The 22,029-nt window shown below is 45.7% G+C and overlaps 1 protein-coding gene across 2 annotated transcripts in view; it reads right to left on the bottom strand.

The window, feature by feature from the left end:
* The window catches only part of HUNK (hormonally up-regulated Neu-associated kinase), a 105,281-nt gene that overhangs the window by 32,388 nt on the left and 50,864 nt on the right, over positions 1 to 22,029 (bottom strand). For both annotated transcript variants that reach the window (XM_038581349.1, XM_038581350.1), the window contains exons 3-4: positions 17,580 to 17,635; positions 11,320 to 11,455 (exon numbers count right to left, since the gene is read on the bottom strand). In XM_038581349.1, the coding sequence (XP_038437277.1) occupies positions 11,320 to 11,455; positions 17,580 to 17,635 (192 nt within the window). The remainder of the gene's footprint in view (positions 1 to 11,319; positions 11,456 to 17,579; positions 17,636 to 22,029) is intronic.

Genomic DNA, 22,029 nt, shown 5'->3' with positions numbered 1-22,029 from the left:
CACTTCCCTGTGTGTTTGATGGAACACGCTCCCCAGGACAACAACAGATGTTGGTTGAATACAAGTTCCAAGGCCAAACAATTTGGGGAGCAGTCATCTGGTATCAGGTGGATTTAAGGGGCTCAGGACAGGAAGCAGGAGCTCAGGGCAGTATATTGGCATGTTGCCACTGAAGCCTGAGTGGGAGGGATGGCGGGCCACAGAGAGAAAGGCTAGTAAGGAATAGGTATGGGAAGGAGATGTGTCACTTTGTAAACCTGAAAGAGTGATAGAACTGAGGAAGCCAGGAGGGGCGGTGGGATGGGGTACTAGGGCTGGTAACACGCTTGGAAACCTACCATGCAATGCTAAACATCCTGGCTCGGAGGATTCTTGGAGACCAATCAGAGAGAAAACTAAGGAACCCCTCCACCCCCCAATCATAGAATTTCTTCATTCAAAGGGGTCTTGGACACGTGGCTTTTATAATAGGAAACCCTCCCAGAATATCCAGAAAGTTACTGTTGGGAGCCCCTGAACAATTTTCAAGACACGTGTTTCCAACTTCCCCAGTGCAGTTCATTCCATTCAGGACAAGCCCAGGCACGAAGGAGGCCCCCCAAGTACTAAGCCACAGTCTCTCTCTTCTCCTCTTTGGTGGTACAATGAGATCTGTCCTCTCTTCTCTGCTCACTTCTGGGCACCTTTGTCTTGGTCTAACATTCATTCATACCTAAAACTGAAGAGGCTGGTACCTATATAATATCATCCCCCCCCCCACAGGTAAATATTGTCTAATACCCAACCTATACTTGTTTCTCAAACTGAGATACATAGGACACATCCTCGGGGATTCAGCAATTCCAAGCTTTGATTTTCTTTTGGTGATATACTTAAGCATCCTGGAAACCGCAACCAGGGCCATTGGACAGTCACCCCATAACCAAGTGCATACTGGGTTTCGGCCACATAACCAAGTACACACTGGATTTTGGTGCTTGCTTCTGCTTTGGTGCTCACCAACACACAACCTTTGCCAGAATAGATCACTTTTATTGTCACAGGTAATGAGAAAGGTGCAGCACCAAAGTCTGGTGCTCAGTAGAGCAACAGCATCACCTGGAAATGTTGGATTTGCAAATTCTTGGTCCCCACTCCAGACTCAAGGAATCAGAAGCTCTAGGGGTGGGTCTCCGCAAACTGGGTTTACACAAGCCCTCCACGTGCTTCGGATGCAAAGTCAGATTTGAAAGCGCTGGAGGGGTGAAAACGGGGTGGGGGGGGGGGAGAACTGATCGAGCCCATGGCAATGAGCCAACCAGCTCAGAGAGCCTGTGCCCAGCAAGGAGAAGTAACGCCCAGATCTTTTGAGCAATTCAGCTCTCACCAATCAGTAGCCATGGCACCTAACTAATGCTATTCATTTGAATATTTGGGGATTCTTTTAGTCTCGGTTATATTTAACTTGTACATTAGTTTTGGGTTTTTAGTTGTACTGAGCCATAAATAAAAGGAGTTTAACTTTACATTCGTGTACATTAAGCAAAATTTAAATCAAAGTAACGAAAGTCAACACCAGGGGTTACCAAGAATGTTCTTCCTTGACAAGAAGAGTGTTCAACACTCCAGTTTGAAGAATACTGCCCTATGACCTTTTATATTTCCCCTTATCTTTAGGGGACATGGAGCTTCTTGTCACGGGGTGGGGGGGGTTGTTGCATAAAATAGTGCCAAATGCTAGAGGAGATAGGCCATGACAGTAACGGAGGGAAATCCAAATGAAGGAGTTCAGTGAATGTAATATGTAATATGATGCCAGGGGGCCAACTCTAAAACCTTTACGAAAAGTCTCTGTCTTCGAGGTGTCGTTGAGACATCTCCTTGCCACCAAGTGGCTTCGAAAGATGATACTCTGGCCACTGAGTATCATTCTCCATTATCTGGCTGGGGCCACAGATAAAGGTAAAAGATGCCTGTTTTAAAGACTGTGCTGGTGAACTTGCACAAAGTAGTCCAACCAGGGCGAAGCAAGTGGTTTTTATAACTGATTATTTTACCAAACTGACTCCAGAATTTCATTTCACTTGGGGAAGTTTATCATCAAAGTTATCATTGAAAACAGTCATAAGTCCCTAAAGGGGACCCCGCTGTCTCACCCAGGGTCGCTCCTCTACAAAACATGGGTAACAAGAGTACGTTGGATAAGGGTCAAATGAACCAAGCCACAGAAAGTACTGGACGCTGGGCCTGGCACAGATTCAGTGCCTGATAGATGTGAATCTATCTACTGCTTCATCGGTAAGGTTTTAAAAACAACAGATACAAAGCTACAATTATATTTGTATCCTGTTGCCAGATAATGATGGAAATCTACGTGGAGAGTCATGCAGTCCCAGGAAATTTTACAAAGGAAACCAGATTGAGCATCTTCATTCCTTTCCCCCAGGCTTTTCATACATGTTTAATATCGGGATAAAGAGAAATCTTATCCCTTTGACATTTCAGAAGTATGTGAGGATACCAAGGGAAAAATGTGGAATGCAGTTTATAAACCTCTGTAATCCCATAGAATTAGTAGGAGTCCCAAGACATGTACAGAATTTCCTGATGTGTCTTTTGAAATATGGTCCAGGGGCTTTCTAACTTCTCCATGGCAGACATGGGAATCCCAAGAATCACAAATAGTGGGGCACCTGGGTGGCTCAGTGGTAGAGTGTCTGCCTTTGGCTCAGGTCATGATCCTGGGGCCCTGGGATCGGGTCCTGCATCAGGCTCCCCCCTCCCCCAAGGAGCCTGCTTCTTCCTCTGCCTATGTCTCTGCCTCTCTCATGAATAAATAAATAAAATCTTTCCAAAAAAAATCACAAATCTTTTTTTTTTGTTTAAGATTTTTAAATTTATTTATTTGAGAGAGAGAGAGAGAGTGTAAGCACGGAAGGGCAGAGGAGAAGGGAGAGAGACCCTGAAGCAGACTCCACACAGAGCACAGAGCCCAATTCAGGGCTCAATCTCACAATCCTGCGACCACGACCTGGGCCAAAACCAAGAGTCGGACACTTAACCGACTGAGCCATCCAGGTGCCCCAAATCATAAATTGAGAAAAAAAAGGGATGAGAGACCAGAATGAAAGTCTCAAACAAATACGATATGTGAGTTTTTCCAAACAGAAAGAAAGAAGGCTGAGTCATTACTGGGTGACAGAAAATCCAAAGGTAACTGGCCAGTGTGGAATATGCTGGCATCAGAAGAAAAAGGTAAAGTGACAATGAAGAAAAACAGAAGGATGAGGGGATGGGGCCCCATGAAATATAAATGTGGAATCTTTGGGATTCAGTCAGGAAGCCCAAAGGTGGTCCCCATGTCCCATCAGATAATGAAATACTCCCTGGTGGGAAAGCTGGAGTGTCACTTATCATCCAAGAGAGGAAAGACAAGGAGTCAGACCACCCTGGAGAAGTTGGCCAGCAGCTTTAGCAGGACACAAGAGACAAGGTAATGGACAGAGCTGCGCTGGCCCGTGTTGGGAACATCTGGCTACTGTTCTCACAGGGCCAATGGGCAGCATCCTCAGGAACTGCCCAGTTTACACCAAAGCGAAGCTGTGAGAACCTTCAGCTGACACACCCAGCTTCTGTGTGATTCTTCAAGAAAAGAATTGCCTGTGAAAAATGTTTAAAAACCCTCTCTGCCTAAAAGCAACATCTTTCCATCTTTTAGTATCAACTTTCAGTCCAACTTCTGATTTTAAGTCTTGAAAGTAGACTGGGAAGAGATCTGTCCACTTGGAGAATCTCAAACTTCATGGCTACTCCTTAAAATGGTCTGTGTTCCACGAGAAATTACTATCTTGTGGATTTTCAGCCTTTTTTCTTCCTTTTCCTTTCCTCCTTCCCCTCTTCTACTTTAAATGCACAAGCTAACTACACACACACACAAGTCTTAGATTTTATAACTGAAAAATCTCAGAAGCTAAAGGAATTTCTCTGTTTAAAGTCAAAAGCCCTAAGCTACCCAAAAGAAGCCACAGGGCTCCAGTTTCCACCTCCTTCTCCTGTCATTTTGAGGGGGTATAAATGGAGAGAAAATGCTATCCTTTCACATTTGACCACTGGCAGCTGGTGGTGTCTGGTAGTACTTTTTACAAAACAGAATCTAAGGCCTGAATGCCTGAGCAGGGCTGGAAACAAGATGGGTCCCCTGGGTCCCCTCAGCCAACTTGTCTACCCAAAGGGACAGCAAAGGGGAGAGATTTTTCCCACTAAGTGAAAAGAGATTCAGTGAGACTGGGGTGGTGGTCTGGGTGTGTTGTACACGACCTTCCACTAGGCACTAGGTCTTCACATAAATGTTTCGCCCACCCCGTGCACTCCCAGGGGAGCAAAGAGCAGCTTTGGTTGAAACAATACAGCATTTCCAATGCTTTGGGGATAGATCTCCTGATTCCCATTTTCCTTCCTCTTAGAGATTCACCAAAGTTCTCAAAAGAGCACTGCAATACTCTGAAAATAAAGTTAATTAGTATTCTTTTCATTTAAAAAGTACATCTGCATTAGTGTTTTTTTTTTAATTAGCATATATGCCACTCTGAGGAAAAGTCAGTTAACCATAAAAGCAGTTCACTACCACGGAATGAACATTTTTGATTTCGTGCCTGAAATCTCAAAGTTCACTGGAGATCAAGATATTCCAGGCATCTCGATTAAAGGTAAGACGTGAATGATTTGAAAGATATTCATATATGAAAATGAAGAAAATAGTGGGAAAAGCCCCAAGACAGCATACACCATCCCACTGACATTGTTAATGCCTGATTCACTAGAAGAGGAGGGTCCCGGGGGCCCCATTTGTCGAAAGAGCTCTCCTTCCAGAGGTTTCCGTGAGTGACAAGCTGGTTTTCTTTCCACGTCAGTCCCAGAAGTCTTGGAGAAAGGCCCCAGCCATCCGTCAAGGTCCAAACCTCCAGAGGCAGAAGTTTGCTTTTGATTTGAGAAGTGAATTCTTCTTCATTCTGTTGTTTCAGAACGATAAAAAGGGATGTTTTATAATAACAGTGTCTGACCCAGAAAGAAAATTGGTTCCATTTTCACTCTCTTAAATGGCCTTTTAAATTAAATTCTCTTTGGGTTTTCCATTTCCAATTCTGCCAGCGAAGTCGTGGGCACCAAACAGGAACCTAACCAGTATCTCAGACACAACACCCCGAAGCAGTGGAGAATTAATCTCTTCCAGAAGGTTCTGAAGTTTTTCATTTTCTCCAGGATCAAGAATGATAGTAATCAGGTTTTCATAGGTTCGAGCCTCTGCATATGCTGTTCCCTCTGCCTGGAAATCTTCTTCTCGCTCCCACCTGGCAAATTCCACTTAATGCCTCAGAAGCAGATTAAATTCTCCTCTGATGCCTTCTTGATCTGAGCCAGCTATGCAGCTCTATTTGTTCTGTGTTGTACCTTCTGACAGGCTGTAATTGTTTACAGGCAACACTCGTGAGGTAAGTAGGGGTCTTCGTCGGCTCAGACCTCCGTGACAAAATACCACAGATGGGGTGGCTCAACCAGCACACATTTATTTTCTCAGAGTTCTGGAACCCAGAGTCTGAGATCAGGGTGCCAGCATGGCCAGGTTGTGGTGAGCTCTCTTCCTGGCTTGCAGAGAGCCACCTTCTTGCTTTGTCCTCACTGTTAGAGACCAAGCAAACTCTGTGGGGTCTCTCCTTAAAAGGACTCTTATCCCATTATGGGTACCTCCACCCTCATGACCTCACAAAGTCTCCACCTTCCAATTCCGCCACACTGGGGAAGTAGGGCTTCAATATATGGATTTGGGGGGGGGGGGGGCGGATACAGTTCTATCCACAGCAGCAGATAAGTGTGGTGGATTATAAACAAAACAAAACAAAAACCCAAAATCCACAAATTCTTTCCCACTCGCCCCACTACTGGGTGCAATCTGATGACCTCTCTCTCCTTGATTCCGGGTTGGCCATGCAGTCTGCTTTGAAAGGTTAGCAAATGTGACACAGATGCTTCTTGGAAAGTGTTTACACACCACAGCTTGCCCTCTTTTACTCCCGGGAACTCTTCCGCCATCGTGTGAATGAAATCCGGACTATCTTGTGGTTTTCATGCAGCCAGAAACTTATTACCTACAGGTAGCAGCGATGACTGAGAATTTGGATTTATAATTGAACCATGGAGTGCTTTCTGCTGGGTGGCTGATGGAGGCTCCCGCTCCCTGCTGGCTAAGGGATGAGCAAGAATTCTGTGAGTCTACTTCGTTCATCTGTTAGTGACCTTGATTCAGTGCAGGAAGCATTTCATACTTGCTGGGAAGGAGGACAGCTCTTGGGATCTGGAGCAGTTGAGTTGTTACTCATCAGTTTACTTTTGACCTTTCCCCAGATTTCAGAGCTTAAACAACAGAAACTGATTTTCTCACCGTTCTGGAGGCTCAGAGTCCAAGAGAGTTGGCAGGGGTTGGTTCTTTCTGAGGGCCGTGACCGAGATACCTGTTCCATGCTGCTCCCAGAGCTTCTGGTGGTTGCTGGCCATCTGGTGTTTCTTCTTAGCACGGAGATGCAGCACTATGATCACCGCCTTCAGCCCCACGTGGCGTTCTCCCTTCATCTCTCTGTGTCTAAACTTCCCTCCTTTATAAAGATATCTGTCATACTGGATTTTACGATGTTTTCACCGAATTACCCTGTCAAGATCTTCTCTCCAAATAATGTCACATTCTGAGACACTGGGACTCCTGCATATCTTTTGGGAGGAGAACACAATTCCATCCATGACACGTTGTTACCCTCCTGCTTATAATTTTCCAGTGGCTTCTCACGACCTTTAGGGTGAAACCCAAACCCCTTCCCACACTCCCCCACCCACCCGCCCCTGGCCTTCCCACATCCTGTTCCCTGCGTCTCGGGCCTTCCTCCCTGACACCTCTCTCTTCCCAGAGTTTGGTTCTACTCATCCCAAGGATTTGGCTTTGAGGTTTCCTCCTCTGGAGGCCACCACCGTCCTCATTCACTGCATCCCACCCACTTCCTCCACAGCGGTTCCCACACCCAGCTTATAGCTTTTAAATAAAACTGCCTGTCTGCCCCCTGAGACTGTAAACCCCACAAAAGGAAGCACACCATTGTAGTAGAAGCAGAAGAGATTGACAATTTAAGGCAAACTCTAGAGTCAAGCCAGCTTGGTTAAATCCTGGCTGTGTAGCTACTAGCAGTGCCACCTTGGGCAAGGGCTGAGAACTATTCGGGCCTCAGTTTCCCTGTCTATAAAGTGGGATAACAGAGCATTCCCTTGAAGGACTGTGAGGCAGATGAGATGAGTTAATACTTGCAAAGCCCCTGGAACAATGCTTGTCACTCAGTCAGAGGTGTGTGAGCGTGAATAGCGATCTTTGTAGGAGCAGGGACCCACCAAGGCTACTTTACTCACCCTCGTAATTCGGCACAGCACCTGGCTCAACAGATATTTGCCGAAGAAACGGATAGTTGGTAAGCTGTATGCTGCTCACATGGCTTCTTTTTATTCTTTTTAAGCTTTAGCAACAGCTTCTAAAAGGGGCCTAATTTATGCCATCCCTGTGAATCAGGCATGGGTCATGTGGCCTCATCTCGTCAAGAATGTTCTAGGGTCAGGTCACCCAGACTTGCTCCAGGGAAACCTCATTTCTTAGAATAAAACATGGTACTCCGTGGCTTAATGAGAGTGAGAATCTCCACCTCAGCTCCACACCACAGGGCACTGGATCCCAGACTTGTGCGGCTAGAGTTTCTGGTCTACCCAGAGATCCTCCGTCAGCCCCCAGAGCTATGCCACAATCAACGGAAAGACCACAGTCTGTATAGTGTGTTACTATTTATCAAAGACTTTCCCATATACTACTCGAGGGCACCAGGATAAGAATGAGGCCTGATTAGAGCTTTTCAGAAGGCTTTAAGCTGCACATCACCTTCTTGGGGGTGGGGGTGGGGAACAGGCAACTATGTGGAGAGGTGAGCAAAGAAATGTCCAGCTGCTCCAGACAGCCCAACCACGACAGAAGCCAGGGCGGAGGAGGGAAGTGAGTGTTTTGGGGTCACCTTCATCTCTCTTGCAGCTTCCCTCCACCTTCCCTCCTTTGATGCCACCATTACTTCCGAGTAGAGTCACTGCTTCTGGTTGATGGATGGTGACACAATAGGTGTCAGGAGACCAGGCCCCTCTGCTGTTATCCCTGAGTCCCGAAACTGAACAATCAAGCACCTGTGGTCGCTAAATGCGGATTTCTTTCCCAAGTCAAGGGATTTGGCAGTCAAGGGACTGAGGCAAGGGACTCAGGCAAAGTCTGAACTTATACCTGCCCCACAGATGACACTGCCTTTTGCAGCTGGTGCTTTTCATTACCCTCCTTGGATGTCCCCAGACGGGAGAAGTGATTTATTCCCATCCCACAGTCAGCACGAGGGGACGAGATGTTCCACGCAGGTGATACAGGTCCAGGAGCTCTCTTGCAGCTTTGACAATCTGTAAGGCTCCTTCCTTCTACCCACACTTCTAGACTCTAAGGAGCTGCCTGCTTTGCCAGTCATGGAGTGAAAAGGTCCCCCCCTTCATAGGCTGAGCCCCGTTACCATGACAACTTGTGATGACACTTACTCTGTCCCTGAGAGAGCAGAGTCCCTGGGAAAGCAGGGCCGGAGGAGTAAGTCGTCACCTGCCCTCCAACCGCCGGCTTCTCTTCCCCGTGGTCATTACGCCTCCCACTCCACCAGTCACATCACGCCCCTGAACCTCTTGGCCTTTCAGGCTGCCTATTCTCCATAGCCTTTTTATTTTTGTGTGTGTGCAAAAATTGTTCCTCATATAGCTCTCCCTTTAGCATAACTGAGTTCCCTAACTGTTTTGGAGAGAAGGTGATTATAGACTCAAACATTCATATTCATCCGTTAATCAATATTTACCAGGGGCAGATCATATGCCCGACACGTGTGAGAGTTCTTAAGCATTGAAAGAGACCAAGAATGGATTTCACCTCAAGTATCGACTCTGATCCATGGGCAGCGATTCCTGATGGCTGTGTTAAGAAGGATTCTGAGGCCCTTCTGGGCACAGGATGAAGAATTTGTGAATCAGCAATGCTCAAACAACCCAGGGTACCTGGAGGAGAAGGCTTCCTCTGCTAGGGCTTCCTGCTACCACTCCCACCCACTCCAGCAGCCCCCAAGCCTTACCCCAGGGGGTCACAGCACACACTCTCCATTTACAGCCTCCTCCTGAGAGGTCAAGAAAGTAATGGGGAGCTCAGGCTTCTGTGTGAAGAGCCCTGAGTGCAAAATGTACCTCCACTGCTTACACACTTACCCCCGGGCCTCCCTCCTGTCTGTAAAATGGGCACGAGAAAGCTGCACTGGCTGTCCTGAGGATCAAAGGGGCAATTAGCTCTGAGCACTCGGCCTGCCCAGGAACAAGAGCTGACGCCCCACTAACTTGTGACCAGCGGCACCCAAGTCCAGGGAATTCTGTTGTCCAAGTCCAGGGAATTCTGTTGTCCCCTGAATCTCATGCTGGGCTCCAGGTTCCCCTCACTTCCGACTAGAACCTGGACTCCCTTCACTTCTCGACGCTGGCCCTAGGTCCCATTGCTCTGTTCGTTTCCTCAGTCAACTAAAGCCCCTGACCCCGTAGCTTCTGTTCACCGGGATGAAATGCCTGTCCCTCCCCACCCCTTCCCTCCTTCCTCTCTCCCAGGCTCCATGCCAGGTGTCCCGCCCCATCGGCCTGCAGTGCAGGGTTTCCGGTAGGTGAGCTGTGACCACAGGGGAGCACCAGGGGAGCAGGAAACAGATGAGACACAGAGGCTCAGAGCCAGCTTGCGAGAGGCAGGGAGGGCTGCCCTGGGGAAGTGGCATCCCAGAAAAGAAGAGGGAAAGAGAAGGAGTATGGGAACAAGAGCAAGAGCCCCGGCTGAAGGCACAGTGCGTGCAAGGGACAGGAGACACAGATGTGGAGTCAGATGGGGAGAGAAGCAGAGGGAGGAGGATGGCTCCCAATGAGGCGATGGGGCCATGTTCAAGAGTCAGGCCTTTCTCTTCAGACCCTTGGAGTCGGCCTGGTTCAAATCCCAGCTCCACCACTCAGTAGCCCCGTGACCTTAAGAAATTTTATTAATGTCTCTTGCAACGGGTTTTTTCTTCCATACAATGGGGATACGGAGTGTAACGGTTTCACTGGGTTACCATGAAAATGAAGTCCCGTGGTGCCTGCCGTACACCAAGCAGCAGCAAACATTAGCCTTTCTCCAAACTAGATAAAGGAAGCGTAGCGAGGAAGGAGAGACATCGGAGAATTCTAGAAATGTACTGGATCACCACACTCTTGGTTCAAATTCGCCGCTCTCATCCCCAGCTTCCATCCTAATCAGCAGCCCAATCACTTTCTACAGCCCGTTTCCCATTGGTGAGGAACTTGGTCCCAACCCCAGAATCCAGGACCCTCCCCGCACCATTCACACATGACACTGAGGGACCCACCCACCGGGGGGACCTTAGGGAGACAGACTCAGCAGCCCTGCTTACCACCCATGACTCATCCCTTCAGTGTGTCCTGAGTTTGCCCCTGGAGACCTGTGCTATGCGAGACACTAGCAAAGCAGACCTGAAAGGTCCCATCCTCACTCAGCATCCTTCCCAACTGGGGACTTGGACAATAAATGGATTAACGAACACTAAAATGCCAGGCCTCCATGGGTGCTAGAGAGGGATGTGTGAGGGTGACAGGAAACTCAGAGATGGTCTCTACAGTGGTGACACTGCATTCAAGCTGGAATGTGGGCAGGGACAGGCCACCTGAAGAGCCAGGAAATGCCATCCCAGACAATGGAAATAGCAGGTGCAAAGCCCAAAGGTGGGAAAGATGCAACAGAGGCCAACGTGCCTGAGGAATTGTGAGCAACACATGGAGTAGATGGCGGAGAGGTGGGAGCGTGGGCCAGGCAGGGGCTGCTTTCTTCTGACGAGGATGCAAAGCCATGGGACAATTTTCAGCAGGACAACCACAGGAATGACTCATGAAACTAGAACATGAGTTCTGTGAGTTCAGGACTTTGTTTTCTTGTCTCCCCAGCAACGGAATGAATTTTGGTACAAGCCTCTCTGGTGGTCTGGGGAGAAGGGATCAGCTGTTCCAGAAGGAACAGCAGTGGAAAGCCGGGTCCCCAAAGAATCATCGAATATCTATCCCAGAGCCTGTAATATAACACCTCCTCATCAAATACTCCAAGGTTATTTCATCAGAAAGGGAGAGCGGACACAACAGGAGGGAGTGTTCCCTTTTATAAGTTCCATAACTCACATGGACCAGACATCGATTTTGGGGCCATATTTCTTCCTGGCAAGAAGTTCGGGCGCGGCGTAGGCCGGGCTGCCACACTGCGTGCTGAACGGGTCGGAGTGGCCCAGGATCCTTGCACAGTTGCTCAAACCAAAGTCTGCAAAGGGGGGAAGACAAAGCCGGCTCTGGATTAGGAAACTGTGAAAAAGAAGAAGGAAAAAAAAAAAAAACACAAAAACCAGGGGGCAGCAGGAAAGGAAACGTTCTCTCATGCTAACACATCATTTAGCATCCCAGAGGAGCACCAGCAGCTGCAGACCATAACCTCTGGATATGGATCTCAAGCCTGGAAACATTTTATATCAGGCCTCGCTATAAAATCCAGCTAGAGCTAAAAGTATGTTGAACCAAAACATTATTTTCATCAAACCTTGGAAATGAGTCATCCAGGAAAAAGAGAGGCTTCGCTTTCTAGGACTAAGGCAGGAAGGGAGAAGGAGCAGAGGCCTTGCAGTCAGCAAACTGACTTTCAAGTGGCCACGTGGGGGGAAAAGCTGAAGGAAGGTTCGTTTTCTCTGGCTGGGGTTGGCGTCACCCGGGGTGACACGCGATCCCACCATTTGGACTTGACTTTTTTGGCTCAATGTTTTCATTTCGTGCAAGTCTCTTAAAAATGCTCCTGATGCATGTGGGGAAATATGGGGATTGGAAGAGGGAAAACTATACACCCAATGATTTAGACGATGCTGAACGTTGCTGGAAAGCTACCGCCAGGAAGATGGCAATGAGAACTGAACTAAGCGACCTCCTAGCGTTGCCTTGCTCTTGGATGATGGAGCCAAATGGGAAAAGTAAAGAAGAGCCCAGTGCATCCAAAGCTGTGCTGGGCGCAGTACACCTGCTGTGTCGTGCTTACTCCTTTGATCCTAAGGCCGCTGCGACTGGAGGGTAATCAGAGCTGTCAGTGTTCTGTCCTCATCTGACGTCTTTCCTCAATCTTTGCTGATTCCAGAAGGAAGATTGTGGCTTCTCCTTTGAACTTCAATGTGAATATTAGGTTCTAGTCTCCCAAACAGGACATTCTGCTCACAGGGCTCTCAGTGGCCAGAGACTGGCTTGAACCAAACCCTTGTACTTTCTCAACTGGCAGGATTTAGACCTAATTTCACTACTGGGTTTTCTCCTTCACTAACGTGCCTCCACCTGCAAGCACATGATTGCTATAAAAAAAACTCAGGAAAAGAGGAACATGGGACAGGGTATGAAGTGACTAGAAGTCCATAAAGTGACTCACACTACGTGGTCAGGATGCACCACTAGAAATTCTCCCTACAGTTGCTGTGGGGACTGTGTCTGGAGATGGGGTGTTCCCAAATAGAACCCCTGCCAAGCAGAGCTCAGAAAACTCTTCAAAGCTCTGGGCTTAGAGATGAAGAACCAGAACCTACCCCAGGGATTGGCAAACCACCCGGGGAGGCTGCATGTGGACACATTTCACTCTTCCTTTGTCTTTTATGATTCCATGTTTTTTTCCTCATAACATCCCTTTGCTCTCTACTCTTGCACCCCCACCTCCACCCGGCCCCCAATTCCTTGCCCCCCACCCAGTCCATACCAGTAGGTCCCATATAACCTGTTCAAGAAAGTCCCTACAGGAGCCACGGGGCCCTTGGCCTCCCATCTCAAGACAAGATCTCTGTGCCAAGGACCTGAGGACCCCTGTTCTCAGACCTCTCAGACCTCTGTAGTATCAATGACACAGGAAAAAAGGAAAAGGGCGAATATTTTTCTAAGAGGAAAAATCATAGCATGCTTTGAAACTGGACAGTTGCTTAAATGCTTTGGGTCTGCAAATCATCCTAAAGGAATTTTAATAAAACAACAAATACATAGAGGACCACGGGGGCAGCCCAGGTGGTCAGCGGTTTAGCGCCGCCTTCAGTCCAGGGCCTGATCCTGGAGACCCGGGATCGAGTCCCACGTTGGGCTCCCTGCATGAGCCTGCTTTTCCCTCTGCCTGTGTCTCTGCCTCTCTCTCTCTCTCTCTCTGTCTCTCATGAATAAATAAATAACATCTTTTAAAAAAAAAAAAGAGGACCATGGAATAAAGATTACATTGTTGGGGGCAACATTTTAAGGGAAGCTTTACAAACAGTCATGTTAAAGGTCTGATCTCCCTAGGAGTTCTGTAAAATTTCTCTCTAGATTTCTGACATTAAATCAAGAGACTCTGTGTCTAATCTCAGTGGGGTTCCATTAACAGCAAAGCATTGCCTCATTCAGGTCACTCCCTCCACTCCCCAACGGGGGTCTGTAAAGAACTGCTGGACACCAAGAGGGCAGGGCGAGATAAGCAACTGGGTCACCCCCAACCCCCCTCCCACCACCCGCCTTACCCTCCCTCTGCTCCCAGGCAAGCTTGAGAACACAGTGCCTTGCCTTATCTTAAGCACAGTTTCAAGAAGATAAATTAGCAGATGATCTGGTGAGGGGAGGAGAGAAAATCTGCATTTTAAATGACTTAATGTCGACCTAGCCAGAAGGGTTTCATTTAAAATATACTAGAGAAAAACAACTGGTCTTCTCCACACTTAAAAGGGTAATTATTAAAATATTATACGTGTGGCTATAATTAGAACCCTGAAACTACAGTGAAGTCCACCTGCCCGTGTGTCACCCAGGTCTGCCTCAATTAGAGTTGGTAAATACATAAACCCACTATCATTAAGTTTTCCAAGAGCTGCAAAATGAATCTTGCAAAAACGCCCCAGGGAACGCTCCTATGGAAAACTGAACTGCAAAACCTTCTAAACTATCAGACATCAGATTGCTTTTTCTTAAAGGGAGGGGGGGGATCTTGATTAAATCAGATCTTACTCGCAGTTAACTCTAGTTTATTTGAAACATGGCGGACATGGCTTAAGTCAATTTATTTGAAATCAAATTATTTCAAAGAAGGAAAACTATTATAAGAAGAAATGGAAATAGCTATAATCCATCTTGGAAAAATAACTAGGTAATTCCTTTGAAGCAAAGGTTTGAAGAGCTTTCAGGTTGCAAAAAGACATTGGGATCCAAATGGCCCGATCCAGGGGCAAGAAAACGCACAAGACCCCAGGCCTTCTCTCCCTCCAGGGCCCACCACTATCTTTGTGACTGACCCATTGGGAAAAAATGAGGAAAAGCGGGTACAGGTAAACACAAGGCGATTCCCAGTTGTCTGCTCTGGTACTATAATGTCTCTTTTGAGTACAGATGTACGATAGGCCTTTTGGTTGATGCTGGTCACAGGGACTGGGAACCACATAAGAAGTTTAAATAATGGGAAAGCCAACGATCAGAGCCTCCTCTCCAGCAGTCTTAGAATCTGTGGTCTTTGACACCTCGCTTCCGACAGAACCCACCGATGTCCCAGCTTGCGTGCCAAGCCAGCAACTGCCACACTGAGCAGAGACTGAGCAGAGATGAGTCTGAGGCTTCTGAATCCAAAGAACCTCCTCCCACCCTCCTCAAGGGGAACTGTGGGCTCCCACTGAAATATATCATAACTTCCTCTTATTTGCATGGGTCCCCTCTGGGAGGGTTTGTTGGGCAATCTGTGAGCTAGTTACAAATGCATCCACTGTTCACAGAAATTGGTTCTTCTAGAATCTTAGAGCAAATTTCTAACCAATAAAAAGAGCTGTCCTTTAAAAAAAAAAACAGATTTTATTTATTTGTTCATGAGAGACACACAAAGAGAGGCAGAGACATAGGCAGAGGGAGAAGCCGGCTGCCTGTGGCCAGCCTGATGCAGGACTTGATCCCAAGACCCCCAGGATCATGACCTGAGCTGAAGGCAGATGCTCAACCACTGAGCCACCCAGGCGTCCCAGTACATTTCTAGTTTTTATACATGATCGTCTAGGGCTATCACTGGGGGGAGAAAGAGAGAGCAAGCCCAGAGGGGAGGGGAGGGAAGAGGAAAGGAGAGAGGCTATAGGAGCAGTGCCCAGTTAGGACACGGAAACTTCCCTCTGGTGACCTGCTTCAGCCTCTGAACGGTGCAAGATGGAAGTGAATTATTTTAACTTTTACTATAACAGACATTTGGCCTTCACGTGGCCTGTTTTCTTATCATCCGCTGCCATTAGGGCAACTCTGTCTCTGACCCCTCCACATTTTCTGAAGACAAGTTCCAGGTCAGCGCTGCCAGAGAACCTAAATAAATCTCCTTTCCTCGCCCCCCCTCCCACCATGATGGGCCTTTGTTTAATGACACGGATCCCGGAAACCAGGACCAGAAAGACATCCTGCAGGCATTTCAACATCTATCTTGTCTTAAATGCTTCTGTGTTTGGTTCTCAGGATAACTGAGATGCAATAGCGATGATAAAAAAGAAAATTCTTGGGACGCCTGGATGGCTCAGTGGTTGAGTATCTGCCATCAGCTGGGGTCATGATCCCGGGGTCCTGGGACTGAGTCCCACATCAGGCTCCCCTTGGGAAGCTGCTTCTCCCTCTGTCTGTGTCTCTGTTTCTCTCTCTGTGTCTCTCATGAAAAAAATAAGTAAAATATTTTTAGAAAGAAAGAAAGAAAAGAAAGAAAGAAAGAAAGAAAGAAAGAAAGAAAGAAAGAAAGAAAGAAAGAAGAAAGAAAGAGAAAGAAAGGAAGGAAGGAAGGAAAAGGGAGGAAGGGAGGAAGGGAGGAAGGGAGGAAGGAAGAAAATTCTTTGACTTGTCCATTTTAAGAAATATAATCCTTAAAATCTTTGGGGGGTGGATAAAAACATGTTTCCTCTTATTAGTTTTCTAAGGATCGTTATGTTCAGTCATTAACACCTGTCCACGGTGCTTAATCAGCCAGCCAAGGCGTCTGGTTTGGGGAGCCAAAGAATCTAATTCGTTATTTGAATGATATGTTTCAGAACCTAGAGATGGCTTTTAGTATTTGCCAAACAAAATTTCCTGCTTGGGTACAAGAGTTAAATTCACGACGTTCTATTGATCGTTCCCTTTTCTCCTAATATAAAGCCTTTTTCAAGCCATTGAGAGGGAAGAAATTGCTTGCACCTGAGGTGGGAAAAAAAGAAACAAAAGAGAGGAAGCAACGATGGTGCTAACATCTAGGTGTAAAAATGATGCCATGAGACTTTAGCCAAGAGCAATCGTATAGGCAAACAAAAATGGAATTCTTCTAGAAAGTGAGTCATGGAGTGAACTCGCTTATGGCCTTTGAATTATGAACCAATTATGACTCACTTTATCCTGGAACCTCCTTCTGATTACCTTCCTTCTAAATTATCTCTCTGTGGGGACTTCCCTCTGCACAACCACCATTGTACGATGGGGCTTCAATAAAGATTATAATAAAAACGGAAGGTTAGGGGCAGCCCTGGTGGCTCAGTGGTTTAGCGCTGCCCTCAGCCTGGGGCGTGATCCTGGAGACCTGGGATCAAGTCCCACAACAGGCTCCCTGCATGGGGGCCTGCATCTCCCTCTGCCTGTGTCTCTGCCTCTCTCTCTCTCTCTCTGTGTGTGTGTGTGTGTGTGTGTGTGTGTCTCATGAATAAATAAATAAAATCTTAAAAAAACAAAAATAAAAAAAACCTGGAAGGTTAGTTGGGTTGCCTTTTACATGGGTACCCCATAGTCATTGAAAAGTGAATTAAGCCATGGCTAAGCTTAAAGTATTACTTCTGAACTGAACTATTTTCCACTATTTTTATGAAATTTTATGGTTAGGGGCACCTCGGTGGCTCAGTGGTTGAATGTCTGCCTTTGGCTCAGGTCGTGATCCTGGGGTCCTGGGATCAAGTCTCACATCGGGCTCCCTACAGGGAGCCTGCTTCTCCCTCTGCCTATGTCTCTGCTCTCTCTCTGTGTCTCTCACGGGTAAATAAATAAAATCTTTTTTAAAAAAGAAGTTTTATGGTTAATCCAAATAAAAATAGCCTCTATAAAAATTTAGGTCCATCTTTTTTTGCAATTTTTGCAAAGCTGAATTTTGAATAATCCAAAGAACCAATAACCAACAAATACTTATTTATAGCTGTGGAATTCATTTTATGGTCACTTTACAGTTTTTCTACCTTCCTGATTATGTTTACTATTAAAATTAATTCTTATTTTCAAAACCATTATTAAGTATTGGAGTGTTGTAAAAGGAGGTGATCTAGAGTATTGTCTGGGATTAGAAATAGACCATGAATAATTTTCAAAGTCAATAATCCAGCAATAAATAACAGAATTGATAACACAACACTTAAAGGATAATCTTGCTTTAAAAAAAAAAGTCATACCAATCAGCTTGATATTATTGTCTTCATCTAGTAGCAAATTTTCTATCTTCAAGTCCCTGAAATAAACAAAACCACAGAACATTACAGAGAGGCATTTGAAATCGTGGAATCAACATTTTGCTTCTGAAGGCAATCAAACTGTTTGAGAGCCACTTTGAACCAACCCAAAAAGCTTTCTGCCAAAACTCACACAATCGATAAGTAAATATTTATAAAGATGATATCATTAATTGCTGCAGACTGAAAAAGCCAAAGCATTTCAGAAAAGCAGAGAGCACTGAGGGCAAAACACATCGTGAGAAGTTTCCGGAAGGCGTGGGATCAAAGCTGAGACCTGGAGTTTAAATAAACGGGGTTGGGAGAGGGTGAAAGAATTATTCGAAACAGGCGCTGCCTGAACAGGTGGGGAAATACAAATGTGGCCACACGTTTGTGAGCTGGTGAGCCACCAACCAGCGTGAGGAACAGTTTCGAGGAAACACCTAAAAAAAAAAGTGAGAGGTGACATAATTTGCCAGTCTTTCAAACTCCATGCATGGAGCCCAAGTGTCATCCACAAGTTGGCAAGTGAAAATCTACTTAAGCAAGCAGGTACCACGGTGGGCAGAAAACCACCTCCAAAGAGGTCAGGTCCTAATGCCTGGTATTACACCCGAGTAAATATTAATGTTACATTCCCAAAAGGAATTCAGTGTGTGGATGGAATGAAGATCGTTAGTCTGTGGGGGACTCTGATCATTGACACAGAGGTGACTTGAAGAGCAGAAGGAAAAAATGCACAGGCTCATGCTGGATGGGAGGTGACTTTGGCATCTGTGCTCGCGGACTGTAAGCGGGCAGGAAATATGTTGGCCTTGCTTACCACTGTACCCTCAGGACCTTTGCACATCCCAGGTACTCAGTAAACACACATGAATCTACATTACCAGAGAGATAGTTTGGGATTTCAGAAGAAAAAAAAGCCACATAGGCAGAAATACACATTTGGGGGGATGCTTGGGTGGCTCAGTGGTGGAGCATCTGCCTTTGGTTCAGGTGGTGATCCCGGAGTCCTGGGATCAAGTCCCGCATCGGGGTCCCTGCAGGGAGCCTGCTTCTCCCTCTGCCTATGTCTCTGCCTCTCTCTGTGTCCCTCATGAATAAATAAATAAAATCTTAAAAAATAAAAAAGAAGTATACATTTGGTCATCAAAACCATCAAAGTCGATGAATACAGTATAAGCATCTTTAAGCTGTAGCCTGTCAACTCAGATACACCTTGAGGATTGGATGTTAAGAACATGCTTCTCTTACAAACACACCAAGTTTTATTCCATGGTTCTGAAACACACAGCATTCTTGGTCCAGTTTTTCATTTTTCCCATTTTGAACAGAGAGGCACAGTCACAAGAAATCTTTTTTCCTCCTAGCCCTACTGAAAGGAACAGAATAGTGTGATCATAAGCAAAAATGGCAATGGACAGCAGTACTTCCAAGTCGTGAGACAAAAGGGAGCAGTTGCTAGGACTTTTGGTAAACGGGAGAGCAGTGTCCCATTTAACGGGGACAGTTGCTCCCAGCTCGGTCACGGCACCACCAGCTCCTCCTCTTCTCCAAGAGAAGCTAGAAATCTGGATTTTATCCCAAGTTTTAAATGCTAGCAACACATTCACATTTAAAACAGTAACAACCACACCGCATGGGCCAACCTCGCAGGCAAGACGTGGCCTGCAAACCACCAATTTTCAACCTCAGTACTGGGAGGGGGGTGCGGTTGCTGAGTCTTAAAAGGACAGGAGATGAGCACTGGGTGTTATACTACTATATGCTGGCAAATTGAACTCCAATTTAAAAAAATACCAAAAAAAATACCAAAAAAATAGACATCACCTATAAAAAAAAAAAAAAGACAGGATATTGCTCAGGGAGAAGATGGGAGGGGAGACGGGAGTCAGGGACACTGTTGTCACGGGAACATGAAAAGGAAGCATTTCAGGATGGAAAGAAGTCAAGTGTAGAAAAAAGTGAGCTCTCGGAAGTGTCCAATGTCTTTCAAAATTGGAAGGTGGCTGGGAGCCTTAGGGATGGGCACTTGGATGAGAAGGGAGGTCTGAACTGAAACTTGCAGCTAGAGAATATGAATATTCCCCAACGCACATGCCCCCACCAATGGGGGGAAGAACTGGATCCTTTCACCTGGATCCAGTTGAAACAACACACAGATGATATAAAAACTATGTCAGCCTTTAAAAGGTATCATCTATGTCCAAATGCAGGGTAATCCCAAAAATAAGGTAATCTCCCCCTCATTTTTCCAATGGGAGGATTCTCATTTCCCCCTCAGCAAAGGGTTTTTGGAAAACACAAATACATAATTTTCAAAAATGCAATGGAATTATCAAATGTCTATCTAGGAAGCTGCACCATCACCTTTAAGAGCATATGCCATATAATGTCAACTTTAGAAATATTAACCCCACACCTTCACATTTCGTGAAACAATTTCATTGAAATCCGTCACAGCCAGGATGTGAGCGGGATGACGTCTACGTGTGGCGTCACCAGGGCAGCACGATCTTAAAGTTGACCAGATGTTTGTCAAAAAGCACTTTTTGAATCACTTGCTGGTAATCTTACCACACGCTAATGAAATAACAAGCACCCATTTAAAATCTCTGTAGATTAACCACTCAGTGGATTGTTTTTAAGAGTTGTCTCCCAAACCTTCACAGCTAGAAGTTATTATTAAAGCTGCGTAAAGGGACACCTGGGTGGCTCAGTGGTTGAGCATCTGCTTTGGCTCAGGTTGTGATCTCGGGTCCCGGGATCGAGTCCCACATCGGGCTCCCTGTAGGGAGCCTGCTTCTCCCCCTGCCTATGTCTCTGCCTCTCTTTCTGTGTCTCTCATGAGAAAACAAATAAAATCTTAAAAAAAAAAAAAAAAAGCTATGTAAAATGTCCTGGCCTCCCCTTTCTGTCCATTTCTTCAGATTTCTAGAGCTTCCAAAGTCATAAGTGAGTCCAGGTGAATGTGTCTTTTCCAGCTAGTACTCTGTTGTTGGAAATGAGACACATTCTCTCTTTGGAGGAGAGCTAGGACATGATCTGATCTGACCTTATATTCGAACATATACGGTAATTCCAAAAAAAAAAAAAAATACTGCAAAGCACACACAAAACAGTGGGCCAGCATTAGCCCAAACTGTGATCCTGTGAAAACTGATTATAAAGCAGCAGTGCTATTTAAATCTAAAGGAAGGCCACAGTTTGTTTCTTGCAAAATTAAACCTCCTCCCCTGGAAAGAATGGAAGCCACACTAAGGTATTGAAGGTGAAATTTGGTTCAGAACATACACTACGGAGAAAAACACTTTAAAGAGGTGAAGGATCAGAAAGCAATTGCCAAGAATTATAAAGCCAAGCTGGATATTTCTGGGATGACAAAAGCCTAAGAGAACAACCATAATGATTAGAAGAATGATATAAATGAAAGACTAAAAATAAGAAAAAAATGCAAAAGACAAAAAAAAAAAAAAATGCCCACTTTTGAAAGCGGGAAAATGTCATAAAACCAGGGGTGGAATGAATAAAAGGTAATAATTAGGCGAAATGAGAAAAATAAAATGGGTTTTCATTTTCACCCACCGCATCCCATAGTAACCCTACTCCAGCCCCCAGGGTGAATACTCAGAACAAACCTGTTAACCCGTTGTCTGGCCATGTATGACCCTTTCGCCAATGTTTCTAAAAGATTTCAGCAATAACCCATGTCACTACCTAGAGATTCCATGACTCGTTAAAGGTGAGCTCCATTTGTCTCTGTCCAGGAGATGAGACCACCTAATGCACCCAAAACAAAGGAACATTCAACTGCTTTTGGCTTCATCTATTTCTATCTCTTGCCTTGTCTTTTGAAATAGTTCTAGAATGAGGGGGAGAGGTTTTTCCTTCTGACTCTTCAGGAAAAGGGCCTTTAAGATCCTATTTTTAAAAGTACATTTCACCTAGGTATTTACTCAAAAGAGTCAAGAACTTGTAGACATAAATGTTCACAGCAGCTTTATTCATAATTTCCAGAACTTGGAAGCGACCCACCCATCCATCAGTAGGTGAACAGATAAACTGTGGTCCACCCAGACAACGGAATGTTATTCAGCAACAAGAAGAAATGACCTATCAAGTTGTGAAAAGCCAAGAAGGAACCCATATGTGTGTTTCTGAGTGAAAGAAGCCAGTCTGAAGAGGCCACATACTGTGTGATTGCAACAACCATATATCCTCTGGAAAAGACTAAACTATGGAGACAATAAAAAGATCCCTAGTTGCCTCAAGGAGGAGGAGGATGAATAGGTGGGGCATATTTTTTATGGGTGGTGAAATTATTTTTTATGATACTGACATCATGCATTTGTCCAAATCCACAGAACTGTACACCACAGAGCGAACCCTCATGTAAACTATGGACCTTAGT

Source organism: Canis lupus, chromosome 31, assembly GCF_011100685.1.
Source record: "Canis lupus familiaris isolate Mischka breed German Shepherd chromosome 31, alternate assembly UU_Cfam_GSD_1.0, whole genome shotgun sequence".
Classification (NCBI taxonomy): Eukaryota; Metazoa; Chordata; class Mammalia; order Carnivora; family Canidae; genus Canis; species Canis lupus.
Note: the sequence above shows the minus strand (reverse complement) of the source record. Positions and strands in the feature narration are given on the sequence as shown.